Source organism: Lycium ferocissimum, chromosome 4 (assembly GCF_029784015.1).
Source record: "Lycium ferocissimum isolate CSIRO_LF1 chromosome 4, AGI_CSIRO_Lferr_CH_V1, whole genome shotgun sequence".
In the NCBI taxonomy this organism is placed as follows: Eukaryota; Viridiplantae; Streptophyta; class Magnoliopsida; order Solanales; family Solanaceae; genus Lycium; species Lycium ferocissimum.
Genome location: NC_081345.1, coordinates 34,201,940 through 34,221,542, shown reverse-complemented (window position 1 = coordinate 34,221,542; position 19,603 = coordinate 34,201,940). Strand labels below are relative to the sequence as shown.

The 19,603-nt window shown below is 34.4% G+C and overlaps 2 protein-coding genes across 9 annotated transcripts; both read right to left on the bottom strand.

Moving 5' to 3' along the window:
* Nucleotides 1-569: 569 nt before the first annotated feature.
* LOC132052466 (protein DEHYDRATION-INDUCED 19 homolog 6-like) lies at nucleotides 570-6,351 on the bottom strand. Of its 7 annotated transcripts, none has more exons than XM_059444022.1 (5): nucleotides 6,051-6,351; nucleotides 4,719-4,858; nucleotides 4,456-4,533; nucleotides 4,131-4,372; nucleotides 570-806 (listed from the first exon to the last, which is right to left on the bottom strand). In XM_059444022.1, the coding sequence occupies exons 1-5, from the start codon at nucleotides 6,130-6,132 to the stop codon at nucleotides 698-700; spliced, it is 651 nt and encodes a 216-aa protein (XP_059300005.1). In that variant the 5' UTR covers nucleotides 6,133-6,351; the 3' UTR covers nucleotides 570-697. The 7 variants fall into 7 exon arrangements, with proteins under 7 accessions (XP_059300005.1, XP_059300004.1, XP_059300003.1 ...); XM_059444021.1 differs by lacking the exon at nucleotides 570-806 and adding an exon at nucleotides 1,575-2,049 and having other exon boundaries at nucleotides 6,051-6,344; XM_059444020.1 differs by lacking the exon at nucleotides 570-806 and adding an exon at nucleotides 1,575-2,052 and having other exon boundaries at nucleotides 6,051-6,342.
* Nucleotides 6,352-12,169: 5,818 nt separating this feature from the next.
* On the bottom strand, nucleotides 12,170-16,577 carry LOC132052465 (protein JOKA2-like). Of its 2 annotated transcripts, XM_059444018.1 has the most exons (8): nucleotides 16,364-16,576; nucleotides 15,100-15,361; nucleotides 14,148-14,997; nucleotides 13,948-14,071; nucleotides 13,646-13,864; nucleotides 13,353-13,502; nucleotides 12,656-13,267; nucleotides 12,170-12,533 (listed from the first exon to the last, which is right to left on the bottom strand). In XM_059444018.1, the coding sequence occupies exons 1-8, from the start codon at nucleotides 16,385-16,387 to the stop codon at nucleotides 12,438-12,440; spliced, it is 2,337 nt and encodes a 778-aa protein (XP_059300001.1). In that variant the 5' UTR covers nucleotides 16,388-16,576; the 3' UTR covers nucleotides 12,170-12,437. The 2 variants fall into 2 exon arrangements, with proteins under 2 accessions (XP_059300001.1, XP_059300000.1); XM_059444017.1 differs by having other exon boundaries at nucleotides 14,148-15,361; nucleotides 16,364-16,577.
* Between the last annotated feature and the right edge of the window lie 3,026 nt (nucleotides 16,578-19,603).

Genomic DNA, 19,603 nt, shown 5'->3' with positions numbered 1-19,603 from the left:
AATACAACGGGTTCAACACTAAGAATCTTAACAAATTGAATCCCTAAAGTTTAAATCTTAGATCCGCCTCTGTGTGGATAGGTAGCCAACTGGTCAATTTGGATTTCTGTGGTTAGGAAGTGTGTTGTCCTAAGCTAAGATTATTAAGAATGTGTTTGATCTTTCTGGTTTTGAGGCTCTGGTTTCACCTTTCTTCACAATTATTGGTGCTTATATTCAACCTGCAATGTGGTCTTAAATTGCCAGTATGTTCTCATGAAAAATGAGGAAAGTTACTATTTTAATCATTGTAAGTCAAGTTCTGTGAAGTGAGTTCGCCTTTGACAGATACTTTGTAATTCCCTTGTGCTGAATCAGGCCAAGCACTGATTGCTACCAATAATAGAGCAAGTTTACTTAAATACACTTGGATTGACTATCATCAATGATAATATGTCTTGTTAAGCCTGATTTTACTGTTCCATAGGTCTTCTTAAGTCCAACGACCTTTATTTTCCTAACTGCTCCTTTTGTATATCACTAGTGAATTGTGCATTTTTTTTCAAGAGTATATTTATCTATTCCTTGTGCTTGGCTGGGTTAAGTTGGGATCCCTATCTGAAATGTTACTTTTAATGTGATCTCATCACCTGCCTTTCTCAAATCTCAGAGCAGTTCTTTGCAATGACCATTCTCGAATGTTATTGCAATACCCAGATTAAAAGGAAAAAAGAGAATAGGAATACCTACAAGACCTTTGTCTTTCCACATGCTCTGATGAACTTGAATGGATCTGCAGCTTTCTTGTTATCCTTTTATTTGACTTCCTGGGATGGTAAAGTTTACAATTAATGTGATACTTGCTTCAGTCAATAAAAGAGGGAAAAAAAGAATCATGCTGTTTGTAATAGAAGTATTTGAGTAAAAAATATATGTAAATGAAACACTTATTGTTACTAAATTGCCGAGGACTACTGTTAACTGTGCTTCATTTTTGTTCAGTATTCCTGGTGAAAGTGTCGGATTTATTTTGTTTCTTATAGTTATTCATGCTTGTTACTCTTGTAATAAAAGATTGTGATTAAATAGAGCTTCATTTAGCTTATTGATATATGGAACTTGTCATGCTACTGGTACTTCAATTAGGTGAACTGCTGATACCCATTGAAATTTTTGCAGTCGAGTGAATGTCTTAAATTCTTGTGTTTCCCATGATTAGACTTTTCTCCGCCAGTAATCAAATTCTTTTAACTTAAATCAACAGCTTTAGGGTATTATTCTACTGGATTTTGTTAGGCTTCTCCCTCAACTATGACACTGCAGCATCGTTTGCCAGTTATATCTTAAGCCTGAGTTTGTCTCACAAATCTGATAAACAGACAAAATCAACCCTGTACCTTATGGTGTGCCTAGTGTTATGTTGAGTATAAGATTTGGGGTCTACATCCTCTCTTAAGAGAAAGTGATACTGTTATGTATTTAACATCTCCCTCATATATCTTTCTTCCTCTGAAAAGATTTTAAGTACAATCTTGATAAAAAAGAAAAGATTGTTAAGTACTAACTTCTATTGAACAACATTTCGCTAGTCGATCTTTGGACTCCATCATTTTCTGGGTTGATGGACAGAACAAGTTAATTACTCCACAATCACTATCTAAATCAACGCAATCTACTGATGAGCCTGACACTCCAATGTAATTTTTTTGAACCAGAACAGTACTCCCAAAAAAAAAAGCTAGCAAACAGTATTACATGTTGGTCCTCAAGGACAAATGAGATTGCATTAACATACTTCATATTGTACATTGGTTTGCTACTACTAAAAGTGCCTATGTAGCCATATACGTAGTTTTACATGACTTTAATTTGCCAGTAATTTGGAACGATCATCGCCTGTATGATTCTATGTAGCATTATCCACACATGGAGCTTTTGGTGTCCAAAAATTGGTTGATTTCCTAGAAGAAGATAGTTGAAGCAATCAGCTCTTGAATGAATGCAACTCTCTGCCTTTTCTCTTCAAAATCCTCTTCCAGTGCTGGATCAGATACAGATATAGGCAACTTGCTGCTGCACAACACAACAGATTTCTATCATCCTACTGTCAAACCCACGGTTAACGAGCACCGTTTCTATTATAACACTGTACTATTTAAGTTGCATATACTGACAGTATTTAAAAAAAATTACATCATTAGCGTAACTTAACTATAGTAGTAGGCAACCAATGGCAAACACAGGATTTTTAAATCATGGCTGGTCAACTGTTTCTAATCTGAAAATCGTTACTGGGCACCTTGGGACTGGTGCTCAGTTAATATATTTGTATGAATTACTCATTACTTCCTCTGTCCCAATTTAGTCTTTGAGTTCAAGAAAATAAAGGAAGACTTTTGAACCTTGTGATCCTAAATTAAAGTTGTGTAATATAAAATATTCTTGAATATTGTGGTTTTAAACTTGTCATGTAGTATGTTTGAATTGTCAACTTACTAAATATAGAAAAATGTACTCTTTTTGGGACATACCAAATGGAAAGTAAGACACTTAAAGTGGGACCGAGGGAGTAGTTTTCTTATATAAGTAATAGTGTTTGACTCCAAAGTAATGGGTGCTCAAGAACCTACCCAATTTACCAATTAATGCTTTATAAATGAAATAACCTACAATTAGCTAATGAAATAACCCACAATAACCTTTTAAGGGACCTGTTGTGTAAAACTTTCTTACATCATATAGTGTATACTGGATAGAGCATAAACTCCTTTTTTAAGAGTGTTTCCTACCGCTCAAAATAAGCAATTTAAGGACAACTATAGTTTGTTCACAAGAAGATTGCAGCATATGCTAATTGTATGATTGAGCATTCGGTGATACTGCATACACAAATTTTCGCCCTGAATATAGAATTTTATTCTTTTCTTTTTGGTGATTATGACGGGTACCTGCTATCTCCCACCAACACAACATACGCTGACTAATAGAATCATTATACATCCTAAAATGTAGAGAGGTTTCTACTTATGTAAAACAAAAGAACCATTCACCATTATGTATCCATCTGCAAGGATCAGCTAAACATTTCAAAAATCAACATACTAGAGATTATCAGATCTATTAGACGCCAATATTGTAACACATTTAAATTTTTGAAGCAGAATTATCTTCTTCTATTTTAAACGGCCTTTGTGTTTCATGGCCAACCCCTAGTTCATCTATTGCTGCAACAATAGGCTCATCCTTGCTGCCCTGATGAATAATATCGAACTTTTGGACATTTATCCGTATGATCCGTGATAAATTTTCAACTGCATGGGTGGCTCAGTTGGTTGAGCACGGGGCTTCCATAATGGAAGTCTCAGGTTCGAAAACCCCTGCCTACAAAAAGCAGGGGATTTGCCTTCTAGGTCGAGCTCGTCGCACGGGGCTTGCCTAGTGCGGGTTATCTCTTCTGTGTGGTTTGCGAGCTATTGCACAGAAGCGGGGTTTACCCTGTGCGCACCCGAAGGGTAGCGGCCACGGGTTCCCTTGTCATCAAAAAAATCCATCATAAATTTCATTTCTCCAGCATAATAATGCAATCCTACAAGCATATTAACCAGAGGTGGATCTAGGAATTTAGCTATATGGAATCAACCTTTAAGGTTCTTAGCATTGACCCTGTTCTATTTTAAAGTTATGGTTCATATCTACTATTTATTGCAACTTTAATGAATTTTTACACATAAATTTATACTCTGCATGGGAAGTACTCAGATGATTCCGCTACTTGAAAGCTGCATCCGCCCCTGATAGTAACACATTCTTAAGGTTTAGTCAATTTATCGTATCTTCAGCTTTGCTGCCTGTTCAGTATGGTAAACTGCTTGTGTTACACCTGTTTCCTCAAGAACTTCATCGATCAACTTTAAATAGGATACATAGCTTGGCTTTGGATTGAGAAAGAGCAAAACTACAGTCTAGGTAGACTTTTTGTTGGTTATAGTGACAACGAATACAAAAAGGTACAAACTAAAATATTCACGCTTAACTTCAGGTTTAGCATTTAGTTCAGTTTGTTTTATGAGAAAATATCACCAAAACAAAGACAACGAATGAATAAATAAACTTTGTGCATGTATACAAAAGAAATTTCATAAGACTAGTACCTTTCCATTTCAGTTGTAGCCGTGTCACAAACGGAAGACTTATCTTGCTGCCTGCATTTATGATCAGAAGGAGGGACATTGCAGAGAAATGGCAATAGAAGTGGATCACTAGCAAGTTCTTGCCCCTTGTACCAACCAAATGCTGAATTTGTGCCAACAAAAGAAGTTATTTCCCGAGGATCCTTTCCGATCGTAGCTGCAGCATTATTCCAGAAGCCAGGATTTAGGTAATTTTTCTTCCTCTGTGAAACGGGGTACAGGTGTGAGGTTCAGCTGATCGCTTATAGACCCTATAAATAATATTTCGTAGATGAAATATGTCTACCTTTACTGATTGTGCATGTTGCACATAAAAATGTCCAGTAGGATCCTTCCCCAAAGTTGCAGCACATATGGGACAGACCTGGAACAGAAATGTTTAAGTAGATTGATCAACTCATACAAATATTCAGTACAAATGCGTATGACATGAGGATGAAAACATTGAAAAGTTTCCGGTATTATTAATATAGTCATATACACCTCATTTTTCATATAACATATGCTACAAGAATGTGATACAAGGAAGCATCATGGGTGAGACATTACCGCGTTTTTTAAGTCAAAACAATGCTCGTCTTGCAAATGGCTGCAAAGCGTTGACACTTCAATTTCGACGTAACAGAAAGGACAAGGCAACCGAGCCCTAACATCTTCTGCTGCTTCATTATCCCCATTCAAGTGAGAATCTGTTTGATTTCCAAAAGAACAACTATAAGGTTTCATTTAGGCGGTGTTCTCTTTCTTTCTTTTCTTCCTATTCTTTTCATTCATTTCCTAAATTTGTCCAAAAGCAGAAGTCTGATGACAAGAAATGTGATCACAACTGTATATATGCACAGAGGCGGAGCTAGAATTTTGAGTTTATGGGTCCTGGATTCTAGAAAAGACAGCTTTCTGGAAAAAATATTTATACATATTAAGTGGATTTTTAGCGCAAATACAGAATCTGGGCCAAAGCTACTGGGTTCTACCGAACCTGTTAACGGAACTGTAACCACTTGGATAAAGCTGATGCAGTCATGAAATAACAGTTCCTTTCATTTTCTACTTTCTTTTTTTGGTTGTTTTGTTTCATCTATCATCCTCAAAGTATAAATTGTGTACAAATCTAAGGGTGGCAAACTGGGAAAAATTCATAAACAGCCACTTTTTAACCCTGGATAATGTCCCTAGAGTTTTATTTGTGGATTTCAAAACTCCAAAAGATTAGCTATTTTCCCAAGACAGGACCAAAAAGTGACCAGTGGTCGCTATTTCTATGGCAAAATTTGTCCATGAAAATAGGACCTGTCCATTTACTGATTCAGCTCATTCTGACACCCAAAATTCAGCCAAACACGACCATTTGACACCTCTACACAAATCTACCAAGCTTAAATTGAATTTCTTCTCCATCTGATCAACCAACTGAATTAGTTAAAGGTGTAATAGCATGACAAATAAGAAGAATAAATGCATACTATAACCACATCTCAAATGCAGAAATTGGCAGAAAAAGAAATACAACAATAATGGAGGTGAGAACATCATCAAAGAAACTAAAGTAACAAGTAGAAGACTAGAAACAACAACAACCAAAAAAAAAAAAAAAAGAACAAATTAAAAGAGGATAGAGATATAACAGAAAATCACAATGACACATACTCCTAAACCTGAGAAGTAGGTAAGTTACCAATTAATCTAAAATCCATGCCAAAATGGAAGGAATGAACATTGAACACATATCTATGTCAAATCCAAAAGCTTTACTCAGCATTTAAAACTCCCTGAGACAGAGACCTAAGATGCCTACTAGAAAATTTATTTGATGTGAAAACAAAATAAAAATAGCAGAAAGAATGCACCAAGACAGATGCATGTGATGCAATTGATATTTACCAGAATTGCGTAAATTGGTAGATTGGACAGCAGAAAAGTTCTTGGCTGAGTTTACTCTTACACTCCAAAAGTCCAAATCCATCTTCCTTTTTTTTTTTTTTTTTTTTTTTTTTTAATCTAAAAAATATTGTACAATCAAAACAAGGAAAGAACAATTTGATTTTATAGATTTTTCAGAGTAATACCTAACAAAATCTTGAGAGTGAGGTTTTTATAATAAGAGGATCAAGAAAGTAGTGAGTAGTTGCTGATGATGTTTCTTTCTAGCTTCTATAAAAGTTGATGGGATGTTGTGCTGTACTGATTTGTATTTTAGTGGTATAAAATTTGAATTTTTGACCAAAATGGTGTCCTTCGACAAATCCATTAATTTGTCGGAATTTTTGTGACTAAAATGGTAAAAACGCACTAGTCGTAAGCACCTTCAGTACACTATTTTCATGTCTAAAAATAGATGGCCCGTTAAATATATTTACACTGAAGTTGCTCTATGATCCATGAGCCTTCCGTGAATATTTCAAACTTTTGGGAAAGGCTCATCTGCCTCAGAGAACCTTCAGTAAAAATTTTAAAAATCAAAAAATTTGAAAAAGCAAAATTTTCTGCTCCGATGTGATAAGTGAGATAGCCTTTCCAGACCTAAAGGCTCCTACATCCGAGAGAGCCTTCAACATTATTTTTTGATTCCTCTATATATGGAGCCGAATACATTATCATGTATTCATCATTAAATTCACAATCTTGAATGCTCACCAATCTGAATTTGGAGAAAAAAAAAAGGTTATGAATCTTTTTCATTGTCAATTGCTCTTCCGAGTAAATATTTACTGATAACCGATGTTTTTTGCAGGTATAAAAATGTCAAATGAACATCATGTTAGAGTTGAAATTTTCCATAAAATCTTGCAAAGACTCATTGTCGGGTATGGGAATTTCAGAATAATAAGCATTACCCTGAACAGTGGAAAATGGCCATCTACCCAAAAAAACAAGCCTTAACTCATTCAGATTAGTTTTCATTCTAATATGTAAGTTTCTAACTAACCAATCGTACTCGACATTTAATGGAAGTTTAACAACAGAATGAGCACCACAATTATAATTAACTGTGTCAGATTCATATATTATATCACCGCCTCAATACAATGCAACGCTAACACGACATTCATTTGACATTTTTAGACTTGCAAAAATACATCGGTTATTAGTAAATATTTACTCAATGGGAAGAGCAATTCACAATCAAAAAGATCACAAACTTTCTTCTCCCCCCACCCCCCCCCCACCCAACCAAAATTGATTGGTGAGCATTCAAAATTGTGAATTAAATGATGAATACATGACAATGTATTCGACTCCATATATAGAGGAATGGGAAAATAATGCTGAAGGCTCTCTCGGATATATGAGCCTTTAGGTCTGAAAAGGCTACACATTGGAGCAGAAAACTTTTCTTTTTCATATTTTTAAAATTTTCACTGAAGTTTCTCTAAGGTAGATGAGTCTTTCCCAAAAGTTTGAAATATCCACTAAAGGCTCATGGATCACAGAGCACCTTCAGTATAAATATATTTAACGGACCGTCTGATTTTAGACGTGAAAATAGTGCACTAAAGGTGCTCCACAACTAGTGTGTTTTCATCATTTTGTTCACATAAATTCTAACAAACCCATTTATTAGATTTGTCAATAAAAGGACACCATTTTGGTCAAAAATTCATAAAATTTAGTATAAGAAGGAATATGTGGAAATCTTTTCTTACACACAAAAGCTAGACAATAGAGCTATTAACATGTGACCCTATAGCAGTGGTAAAATACAGTTCCTTACAAATTCTATGGCAGTGACAGTTTCCTCTCCAGTCAAGCATTCTATTATTCTCTTCATTCCAAAAAAAGTTACTATTTAAAATTTGGAAATAGTTTTTCTTTTTATTTTTTATTTTTTAGTTTAATCTTAAACATATTTAAAATCTTTAGTTTCTAAAGCTTTCTTTATTATGTACCCAATCATATAGGTTCATATAATTTAAAGCAAAGATTATAGTTTTTTTCATTTATAAAATAGGTATTCTAGCTATAGTTATATTAGATATGGTTTTGAGAAAATAGTTTTAGTTTTTCTAAAACAAATATAGTACGTTCTTTATTTAATTTTGCTACACTTGTTTTTTTAAAAATATCTTATCATTAAATCTTAAACAATTTTACAGGCTTTCGTATGAGTAAAAATTAAACACTTAAATCCGAATGGACATATTTATTTTTGGGAAAAGGACACTGTATATTCACTCAGCCAAACTAATCCCACATTTAACCACTGTTTGGGTTTAATTCCACTAGGTGTCCGTTCGGCCCAAAATAATGCCAAAAAATGGCCGGTCGGCCCAAAATAATGTCAAGGCTGGCCGGCCCAACAGCCCAGGCGCTTAAAAAAAAAAAAAAGACTTTTTGTGGCAACTAAGTCGCCACTAAAGGGTTGCTACAGCATATATACATATGTTGAAATTATATATACAAGAATTATACAATTTATATACATATGCTGGAATTAATCATACATTTATTATACATAAATTATACGTTAATTATACAATAATGATATGATATTTATTTTTAACATATACAATAGTGATACATATTATATACCACAATGATACGGTTTCTATAATACATTTTTTATACGTATGATACACTTTCTATACAAGACTGATACAGTTTATATACACATGTTGGAATTATATATACACTTTCTATACAAGAATGATACAGTTTATATATATATGATACATTTTATATACATATACAACAGGGATACATATTATATACACATATGATACAGTTTCTATACATATGATATATTTTATATACATATACAGCAGGGATACATATTATATACACATATGATACAGTTTCTATACATCAAAGCTTTTTCAGTCTTGCAATGGCGTCTTCATATGAATCCTCTACCATTTTCGTAACCTGCAACTCACTAAAAACGACAATCATATGTGTCCTTTCGTACGTGCTCCCTTATGAACTGTTGGTTTTTTATCTTTTGCACTTGTTCGTATATTTTACTCATTCTTCCTTTTGTTTATTTTATACTATTTTATTTGCATTCTTCAATCTGCTTATTTAAAATTTGGAGCAACATGGCTCTAGATATTACTTTTGGTTTGTCATTTGCCAGTTTTGATCTTTGATGAGGTAAACATTTTCCTGTAAAAATAATCTGTATCAAATAAAATTGAAAGGCGTCCTCTCAAGGCATCAAATAAAATTGGAGAAGAAGGTGGAAGAGGAAAGAGGAGGAGAAGATGGAGAAGAAGGTGAAAGAGCAAGAAGAAAAATGGAGAAGCAGAAAAAGAAAGAAAAGTGGCTAACGGCTGGAATTATTTTGGTGTCTATAATTTGGATTTGTACAAAGTTAGGCCATTGGGTGGGATAAGTTTGGGCCGACCTGCCATTTATGTTCTTTCCCCTTTATTTTTTAGTGAGCACAAACTTAAAAAGGTTTGTTTAAAGCTAAAAAAAAAATTAAAAAAAAAATCTACTACCACTAATATAATATCTTATCATTAAACTCTTAAACAATTTTAAAGGCTTTCGTATGAATAAAAATTAAGTTAAAAATTAAATAACTTAAATTCGAATGGACATATTTATTTTTTAGTGAGCACAATCTTAAAAAGGTTTGTTTAAAGCTAAAAGAAAAAAAAATCTACTACCACTAATATAATATCTTATCATTAAACTCTTAAACAATTTTAAAGGCTTTCGTATGAATAAAAATTAAGTAACTTAAATTCGAATGGACATCTTGATTTGTTAGTGAGCATAATCTTAAAAAGGTTTGTTAAAGCTAAAAATATCTACTACCACTAACATAATTTCGTTTGAATGAAAAAGAGGTGGGACTAATCTGCAAAAAAAAAGCTGGTCAGACTATCCAGCAATTATTCAACAGTTGGTCGCCTAACATTATTTCATATAAGTTGTTTTGTGGGTTCATTTTCTAGGGCAACTTAGTATGGTGCGGAAAGAAGTTATATATTGTCCATCATCACTTTGGTTATATAATGGATTAAAGAAAATGTGTTACTCCTACTAATAAAGGCATGAGTCTAATATAATAATATAGACCAATAAAACGTCGAAGAAATATTGCTTTACAGGCCAATATAATCAACTCATTTTTAATCAACTCGCCCTATCGGTTCAAGTTTGAACGAGTTAAATTATGCCCCGTTTCTAGACTGGTGCAAAAGGCACATAGCAGTCACCCGGAGGCAATATAATCAACTCATTTTTAAGCAACTCGCCCTATCGGTTCAAGTTTGAACGAGTTGAATTATGCCCCGTTTATTGACTTGACTTAACAGGTTGCATTCAAAATAACCCATCAAATTGATGTATCAGAAGGGGTCACGTTGCAATGTAAATCTAAACATACAAAATCAAATTTCGACAAAGGAAACTGCGTAAATTTGGAAGAACTTAGATTGATAATATCAGAAAATATACTTTCACTATATTTTTGGAAAAAAAAAAATGAGGGGAGATTGGATCATGTTGAACTTATTGAATTATGACTGAACGAAATTTTGAACTTTTTTTTGCGCGGATTGCCCTTCATTTGGGGTGGTCTTTAATTTTTGCCCTTCAAATTGATGGTCTTTAAGTATTGCCCTTCGCCTAACACCCTGAGGTTGTGGGTACGAATCCCAGCTCAGTTAAAAAAAAAAAAAATCGCAAGCTAAAATTTCGCAAAATTCTACCTCAATCTACCCATGTAAATTTTATCTAAGGCATAATTTGGGCCTTCTGGCAGAATTTGCATGGGCAGAAATTCTGCCTGAAGGGCAAATTTTAAAGACCACCATTTTGAGGGGTAAATATTAAAGACCACCTCCAGCGAAGGGCAATCCTACAAATGGATCGAATCATAATCCATTTATTGATTTAATGTGTTTTGACCCGTCCAACTTTAGTCTATGCACTTGTTTGACACCTATACACACTAACCAAATAACACCACTCATTTTCTTCTTTTTGGTGGCCTGAAGGTTGGGGAAAGAGTGTGCTCCTGTAATTTGTTGTTTTGTGGCCAATCAAGATGAAATCACTTACATTCTCGTTCCGAAAACGGAGAAAAACGAAGGGTCAGGTCCCTGTGAACAATTTTGTACCATGTGAATCCTAAGTCTAAAAATGTTTTAAACTTTAAAGTGCATATGTTCACTTCTGATTTGTTACAGAGCGTTATCATACTTTAGTGTGGTTCTTATGATCTAATGTAATCACTAGTCTATGGATGAAATATTGGAGATACAATTAGAGCGACTCGTGGAAAACAGTCATTCCTGATTGAAGAAAAAATGGAATATGAAAACATAAATTGAGGATTCAGAAGCCAGAAATAAAAACTTGAGACGAGAATATTGGGAAATTGACATGATGGGAAAAGCCAAATTAGAAGGACCGAAATTAGGAATATGCACAAATTATGTCCCAAGTTTTACACATCAGCTAAAGCTTATTATTACCTCCCTTACTCTCATTTTGGAGATTAAACTAAGTGCCTAAGTCCTCTACATGAGGGTGGTTATTTATTAGTATAACTAAAAACATGGTCCATAAACTACTGAGTAGATAGCATAACACTAGGACAGATAAAGAAGCAAAAGCGGGAACTTCAAGATGAACCAGACCTTGAAATTCACAAGGCTGTGGCACAACCATGGCATATATGGTCACTTCAGCAGCCGTAGGAGCACTGCTGAATTCGACGCACACTGCTGTAATTTGAAGAGCAAGCCATCAAGATTCAAGCTATGAGCAAGGTGTCTGCCAAGAAAATTTATGGTGCTGGCGGCAGCTGGAACTTTAGGCAGTCCCTTTGGGATTCTCATGAGCTTGTTAACGTTTTCCTGAAGTTAGAGATGTAACTAATGCTTGATCGTCCACTTTCTACAGTGGATGAGCCAATCGAGAATAATGGTAAGACGAGTACACAAATCTCAAGGATACACATGACCCTGTTCCAAATCAGGTTTTACCTTCTCAGAAACAGCAGTGTTCAGTAAGCGGTCAATTTCTATCACATGAATTTCAAATTGGAAGCACATAAAAATTCATCAAAACCGGCATCACAGATTTATAACCCACGGAGAGCAATTGTTATCAAAAAACAGTGCAAGTTCAGTATGCCTAACAAGTTTCAGTGCGTATATCAATGTGCAAAACCCCTGAAGGAGACAAAGTCACCAGAACCACCCTGTTTAGTCTAGCAAGTTAACTTAAAGCATAGTCTACTGAAAGCATTTTTAAAGGATAGTCTACCTAAAGCGTCATTTATTGCAACATGTACCACTTAACTAGCTCCTAATTCTCTCCGGCAATAAGATCCATCACAACACGCTTGATGCTGCCATTATTCTTCTTGAGCAACTTCTTGTTCATCTCTTTGTTGAGGAAACCCTGCATTGACAAAATACGGTCAAAAGCTAGAAGTTGTTGCTTGCTCAAGAAAGACATGCGGAAAAGGAAGGTAGATTTTAAACATTAACTGCATTATTTTTATGACAAAGACATTAACCTACCATCTCCTCCAGCTCTTCAAGGATAGGATCCCACTCGGATACACCACAAAGATCGTCTACTGATTGTTCCAAGTCATACTCGTTCATCCTCAAGATCTTTTTGTTTACGTCTACCTGTTTGAAACCCATCTGCTCCAGTTCCTTGAGGAGGCTCATCTCGACATCACTGATTTCTCCGCCATCCAGTGAAGATGCCTGCACCTCTGCGACAGAGGGTGGTACAGCAGAAGCAACAGCTGGTGCCGCCTCAGATAAATCAATGGGATTTGAAATTGATGAACCAGCTGCAGAAGGAGAAATGCACGACTCCCGCTCCTTGTTTCTGTTTCCATCAACAACCGGCTCAACCAATTCCATGGTAGGGTCTGAGATTTTAGGCTCAGAAATGATATCCTCCATTGTCGAGTCTGCATTCACATTGATAGTTTCAGAACCAGCTATACCAATGCTGGCCGGAGGAAAATTCAAGTTCAGGTACTGAGAAGTGGTGTCAGCATCCACATTAATAGTTCCAGAACCACCTATTCCATTGCTGGCCGGAGGAAAATTCAAGTCCAGTTCCTGAGGAGCTTCATAAAGAAACTCCTTTTTCGGCACCATTGCAGCATCAACCTGCATATAAGTTACAAATATTCAAATCAGCATCCAAGCTACCTCTTAATATCAAGGAATAGTGTTGCACGCAAACAAGTCTGACCTTGATAAGCACCCACACACGCTGCCCAAACTTCTGACCAGAAGGCAAGGCCATCCTCCAGTAGGAGATGTACCTACCAGGAAGCTCAGGAGCAGTAAAATCTACTGCCACATCAAGCTCGTGGTCAACAGCCAAGCCAACCGAAGTAATCTGCAGTTCAAGGGACACCGTATAATCACATTTTTCCAGAAAAATAAATTAAAAAACTGTTAACAGGGCCGTGGATGTTCACCAACAAGAAATCGCAAAAAAATAAAAAGAAGAAGAAGCACAATACTAGCATATAAACTGACCTGTAATTCAACAGAGAATGCATCACTTAATCTATCTCCCCCAATCCAAACAAGTCGTGTTCCTTGTGGCCAGACAATATTACCATTGTTCCTCATTCTCCAGACCTTGGTAAATGGAGTCAATGGAGCCATGATAGTACCATCAAGTACATTGACATCCAGCGTGAAGCGGCTGTCCAGCTTAGGCGATTTCACCCCACAGCCTCGAAAGATATCACGCTACATACAGAAAATTGACAGAGTTGATTAAACACAGAGAGAATACTTGCATAAAACTGAAAGAAAAGGGTAACTTCTTATACAGGATCATGTAAACCCTTGAAAGCTATGGGATGATGGTAAGTAACAGGACGATCCATTCTGATGTAATCCGCATCATTTCCCATCTGTGCAAAGCATAAGCTGCAGAGATCATAGTCCTCCTTTCTGCATGAGAGTAGGAGATGAGTCCTTAACGTCGACTAGTCAAATACTACAAATACAAAAGCTTCACATTTCTTACACTTTAGATTTGAACCTAGGGCCAGTTATTGGATGAACCCCACAACCATCACAGCGAACACCTCTGTGGAAAATAGCTGCTGCCCCATCACTGTGATTATGGCTCCTTTTCAATTGTATCCCAACAGGAGTGTATTGAGGTTGGATAGTGTTTTTTACCAAAGGCAACCCAGTCATGGGATATAAACTTGGAGATCTAAAACCATTAAAAAGCATCCCGGATGGACTTCCATTGGAACCCACATTATGAGTGTCCCAGCACATTTTTGCAACATTAGAGCTTGCAGAGCCAACCGCAGCAACTGGCTGAGCACCAGGGTGATTCTCACTAGGCTGTTTATCAGCTCTCTTTTCTGGGCCAGTGGTTGAGGGACTAGAATATGAAATACCAAGAGCCTTCCCAACAAGATGGGAATCACCAAATTTCTTACCCACTTTCTTACCATCTGCCAGAGATGAGTTAGGCTTAGGACTTTTGGATAATGATCCACGTTGAGTTCCATTTTGATCTGGTTGGAAAGACTTCAATTTTGAGGCATCTATAGATCCAGTATGATTGTTGGGTTGTCCTGCAGTTTTAAGGGTCCGCTCCTCAGCATTCGCTGCTGGGGATGGCTCTCCACTTTTAACGCTAGGAAGTGCTTGTGAGGTTGTTTCATGTAAGAAACAACCAGCTGAGTCTATTGGACGAATCACACCTGTAGCGACTCCTGATACTGGACAAGCCTGCTTTAAGTAGGATATGCCAGTTTTCGAGAGTGCTTTGGTAATCTCAGCCATTTCTCGGGCAGCTGAGGAGGCTTTAGAAGCCATGTCCGCAGAGTGCTTTAAGATTTTTCCGCTTTTTGTTTCTGGCAAGGACTTGAGAAAATCAGAAACACTCGAATTTATGTTCGGAAATGTAGGCTGGACCAGTGGGGATATGAAGGGAGTAGAATTTCCACTAGATGTACCTGAAGTACTAACTTTGTCAGTGTTCAATCTCACAGATATTCGCAGGGGATTAAGGTCCTGCCTTGTGATATCCTGCAGATCTTCATCATCAACAAGTGTTACAACATCACCGTCCTCATCAATGTATGTCAGTGTAAGCTCGCTGATGAGAGGAAAGTTGAAAAGTTGAAAGATCTTTTCCCTTAATCCATCCATGTTAAGACCAAGTTTATCATCAGCAACACAGACATTGAATCTTCTAAGTGTCTCTCCATACTTGACCTACACAGTAAACAGGGCCAGTAGAAAACCCGTTAGTACTGACTAAAAATCATCCATCGGATGCTACATAAGTTGGTCCCGACATATAAATGGTCATAAGAAAATTAACCATAAAGACAAACAGAACCTCTGCTAGCTCTCCTCAACAGATATTCGTTTCAAGAGTCAAGGAGTTTATGGTATCATGGAAACAGAAAACTACACATTCATTCGAGTTACACGGCAGATACCACGCAGAACGCCCCGAATTTATACAAGAATCATTGGAAAGCTAAGACTATCCGGCGAGAAAACATATCAGAGCAATTATAACAATCAAGTAATCAACTACTATCCCAATCAGCTCACAAATCTCTTACTCCTAATCTAAAATAACCTGATAATCGGAACATGAAAACATACATGAATTTCAAATCAACGAGAATGAAAAAAGAAAAAAGAAATCCCCACAAACCAGAACACTAAGAAGCATCTATACTTTAAATTACTCCACATTGCAACCTCTGTTAATGTACATCTTGCAGTAAAGGGTATATCGTTACAGTGCAAAACAATTGCTTGATTTTTGTATTACCACATCTCAACACAGAAAGTATTAAAAAAGAACCTTGATCACATACGAAACAGAAAACGGGTTGATTTGTCATATGATCACTCAACTAATAGTTATTATCTCAGAAAGTCCCTGTTCTTGATTACAATTTTTTTTTTTTAACATAGAGATTGACTTTCTTAGATAATAGTAACCATTAATTGAGTCATCATCTAAAAAATCAACTCAACAGAAAATCAATTCCCCACCACAACCAAAAAATAAAAAAAATAAAAATTCACCCAATTCATACATGCATGAATAGTAACAAAGCTTAGATACGTGATCGGTGCTACCCTTAACAAATAATTTCACAATTCATTCGTATCTCAGACCATTAAATCAATGCTACATTCCAAAGTAGAATAACAACATGCAATCCAAACAAATAAAAGAGTGAAAGATCAAACCTTGATCACAATAGAAGACTCCATGGGGTAAGCAGAACAAACTTTGATATACAAAATTTGCTAAGAATTAAAAACCCTAACCCTAGAATTTCACGAGATCAATGGAATAGAATTGAGCTATATAAACGGTGAAATAGAAGCAGAGCAAGAGACTTCTTAAGCCCTAAGGTGTCTATCGTTTGTCATCGTCATGTATATCGCATTTATTTATAGTTCGGTGTATATATAAGTTGATGATATATATTGGGCTCTATTTTAAGTTTTTTTTTTTTTTTCAGAGGGGCCTAAGGAATCCAAAAAGTCATTTAAGAGCCCCGATTTTCAGAAGTTATATTTCGAACTTTAATAACTACTGTATGCTTTATGAGGTCACCTCGTTTGGATCACACTAGTACTCCCTCTGTTCCATAATAATTGATTTTTAAACTTTTATTTTTTCAAAATAAGTAGTGCTTTAAGATTTCAAGAAGAAATCGATTTTCTTTTTTCAAAATAACCCTTATTTACATAATAAAGAATCATTAAGCTTTTATTTTTCTGAAAATTTAATTAGGAGTAAGTTAGTAAAAACACTCTTAATTTTCTAGGAGTGACCATTTTATTAAGAGGTGTCCATAAACCTAAAAATTCACTTATTATGGAATGGAGGAAGTAGCTAATAAGTATCGAGGGTCGAAAAACATAAAATTGATTTTATAAATAGAGAGTATTAGAAGTGCTAAAATTAATAATAAACAGTTAGTATATTTTGCAAAAACGTTCTGATAAGCACCTTTTTTTTTTTAATAACTGAAATATCCTTACAGATATTTACAAAAACTATTAAAAATATATTTTTACTTAAAAATGATAAATGACGAAAATAGCTTGGAGCGATAATAAAAAATTATATTTTATGAATTGTATTTTGGAGATTACAAAAGATATTAAGGATAAAATGGTAAGAAGCATGGTCAAATTAAAAGTACTTAATTGTAAGCTCTAAAGTGATAAGTTAGGAATAACTAATTTATGTCTATGGCTTATAAGCACTTTTGATGTTTATCAAATGTGTAGATAAGTCAGAAAGTGTTAATAAGTTCATTTTCATTGTTTGAAAAAGATTATTTTTCACTTAGATAAGAAAGACATTTTTCGTTTTGTAAAAATTTCAATTGTTGTTTTAGATAATTTATTTCAATAAACACTTAAGAATTACGAATAAAATAACTCATCTGAATATTAACCCTATATTTCAACTGTGCAAAGCAAGGAGCTTACCAAGTGAGTTGCCCCCAACTCCTACCTCATTCCCAACGCTTCTGAATGAATTACTACTAAAAAAAGACTGAAATCAGTTACGAATTTTGTCGCTAAATAACTGATAGCTAATAATTTTTTTAATAATCTATCATTAAATAGAATTCACAATGCATTTTGTTGTTTTACTACATAATTTATCCTTTGCTAGTTCCCTTTTTTTTAAGTAGTAACATAAGTCACATATATTTCCTAACCAATTATCGCTTAAATGATTGGAAAAAAAATGATCTTCTAAAGTAAATCACTTTCATTGTTTTCTTACCATAAGAATATTTTTCCTCCATACCTATTGCGTTTGTTTGCGTTCTTTCTTCTTCTTCTTCTTCTTCTTCTTTTATTTTTGCAACGTAACAAAACAAATTGCAAACTTGTGTTTATTGATTCAAGAATTAGCTAAAAAGTGACTTCTTTTTTTTTTTTTTTTTTTTTTTTTTGCAAAAAATAAAATAAAAACATATCCTCACCTTCAACAAATAAGGTGATTCTTTCTCCACAGTTTTCCAAACAAATGCAAAGATATATCTCTCTTTTCCTTTTTCTTACTTAATCGGAGTGTCTGTTTTCCTAGATAATCAATTAAAAGAAAAATAACGAGTGTTGATGAACAAAATGAAAAAATCGTCAATCGGTCCCGATCGATCTTTCTTTTTCCATTAATATGAGAGGCATTTCGGGTTAAGGATACCTCTGTAAGACTTATTCAACATGAATTTAAATTAACTGAATCAATAAATTTAAAATGGGTGAAAATCATTTACAACCCCAACTATGCTTTAAAAATCAAACTCTTCCTTCAACGTTGAACAATGGACATTCTCCCCCTTTATCCTAATTGACTTTTTTAAATGTCTATTTTACCCTTACGTTATCAACTTTTGTCTTCTTTTTTTACTTCTTTAAAATCATGATATTCCCATTTTTTAAATTTATGTAACAAATTTCTTATAAAAAATAAATATTATCTTCTAGGCAAAAAAAAGAGTGAGAAATACTAATTGAGTATATAAGTTAGTGATGTTCTATAATAAAATAAATTAGCAAAATAAACAAAAAATTAATTTTATTAAAATATCAAAACCTTAATATTTATTTATACAAGTGAAAAATAACAAGTCATAATAACTTTATAAATATATTTCTATGCAGGTAATGCAAAAATAATTAAAAAATAGTGGTAAATTTTTTAAAATAATTTATATATACTGTAAATGAATTTTATTATAATTTAAAAAATATTCCATTACTGACAACCAAAACTTGTTTATTTTTATAAATAATATAGACTAAGAGAGAAGTGAAACTTAAATATACACACATACATGTACATACATATATATATGCATATAATATTGAAATAACAATCATGAAAAATAGCATTAATTTTGTTACAAATTCATAAAGTATTGTTCTACTTATAAGTTAATGAACTTATATAAGAATCTACAAATATCTAGATTTAAAAAATAGATATTATATATAATATAAAAATATATTGCATAAATGGAGGATTGAGAAAAGTAAGGATAAATAGTCATTGCATAAGATAAAGGTGGGGGAGAATGTCTATTGTTCAAAGTTTCGGGGGAGGGGTGGGGGAAGTTTGATTTTTAAAGTAAAGTTGAGGGGTGAAAATCAATTTAAAATATCAAAAACGTTTAATATTTAATGTACATCATTAGTTATTAGTTGCATTCACTTAGAGGAAAATCAACCTTTTTGAATTCAATTATTATAGCTCTCGTTTGTTTCCTCTTATTTTTTCCCTATAACTATGACGTTAACAATTCTTTCAAATGTGAACAAATTAATGAATGGCCTTTCCTTAACTGAAATGTGTCTTTTGGCATCAACTAGTAATTCGAGGTAAATTTTTCTTAATCAAACTTTAGCGCTTCTCCAGGAGAAATACTTAGTATTTGCTCTAAATTACTCCCTCCA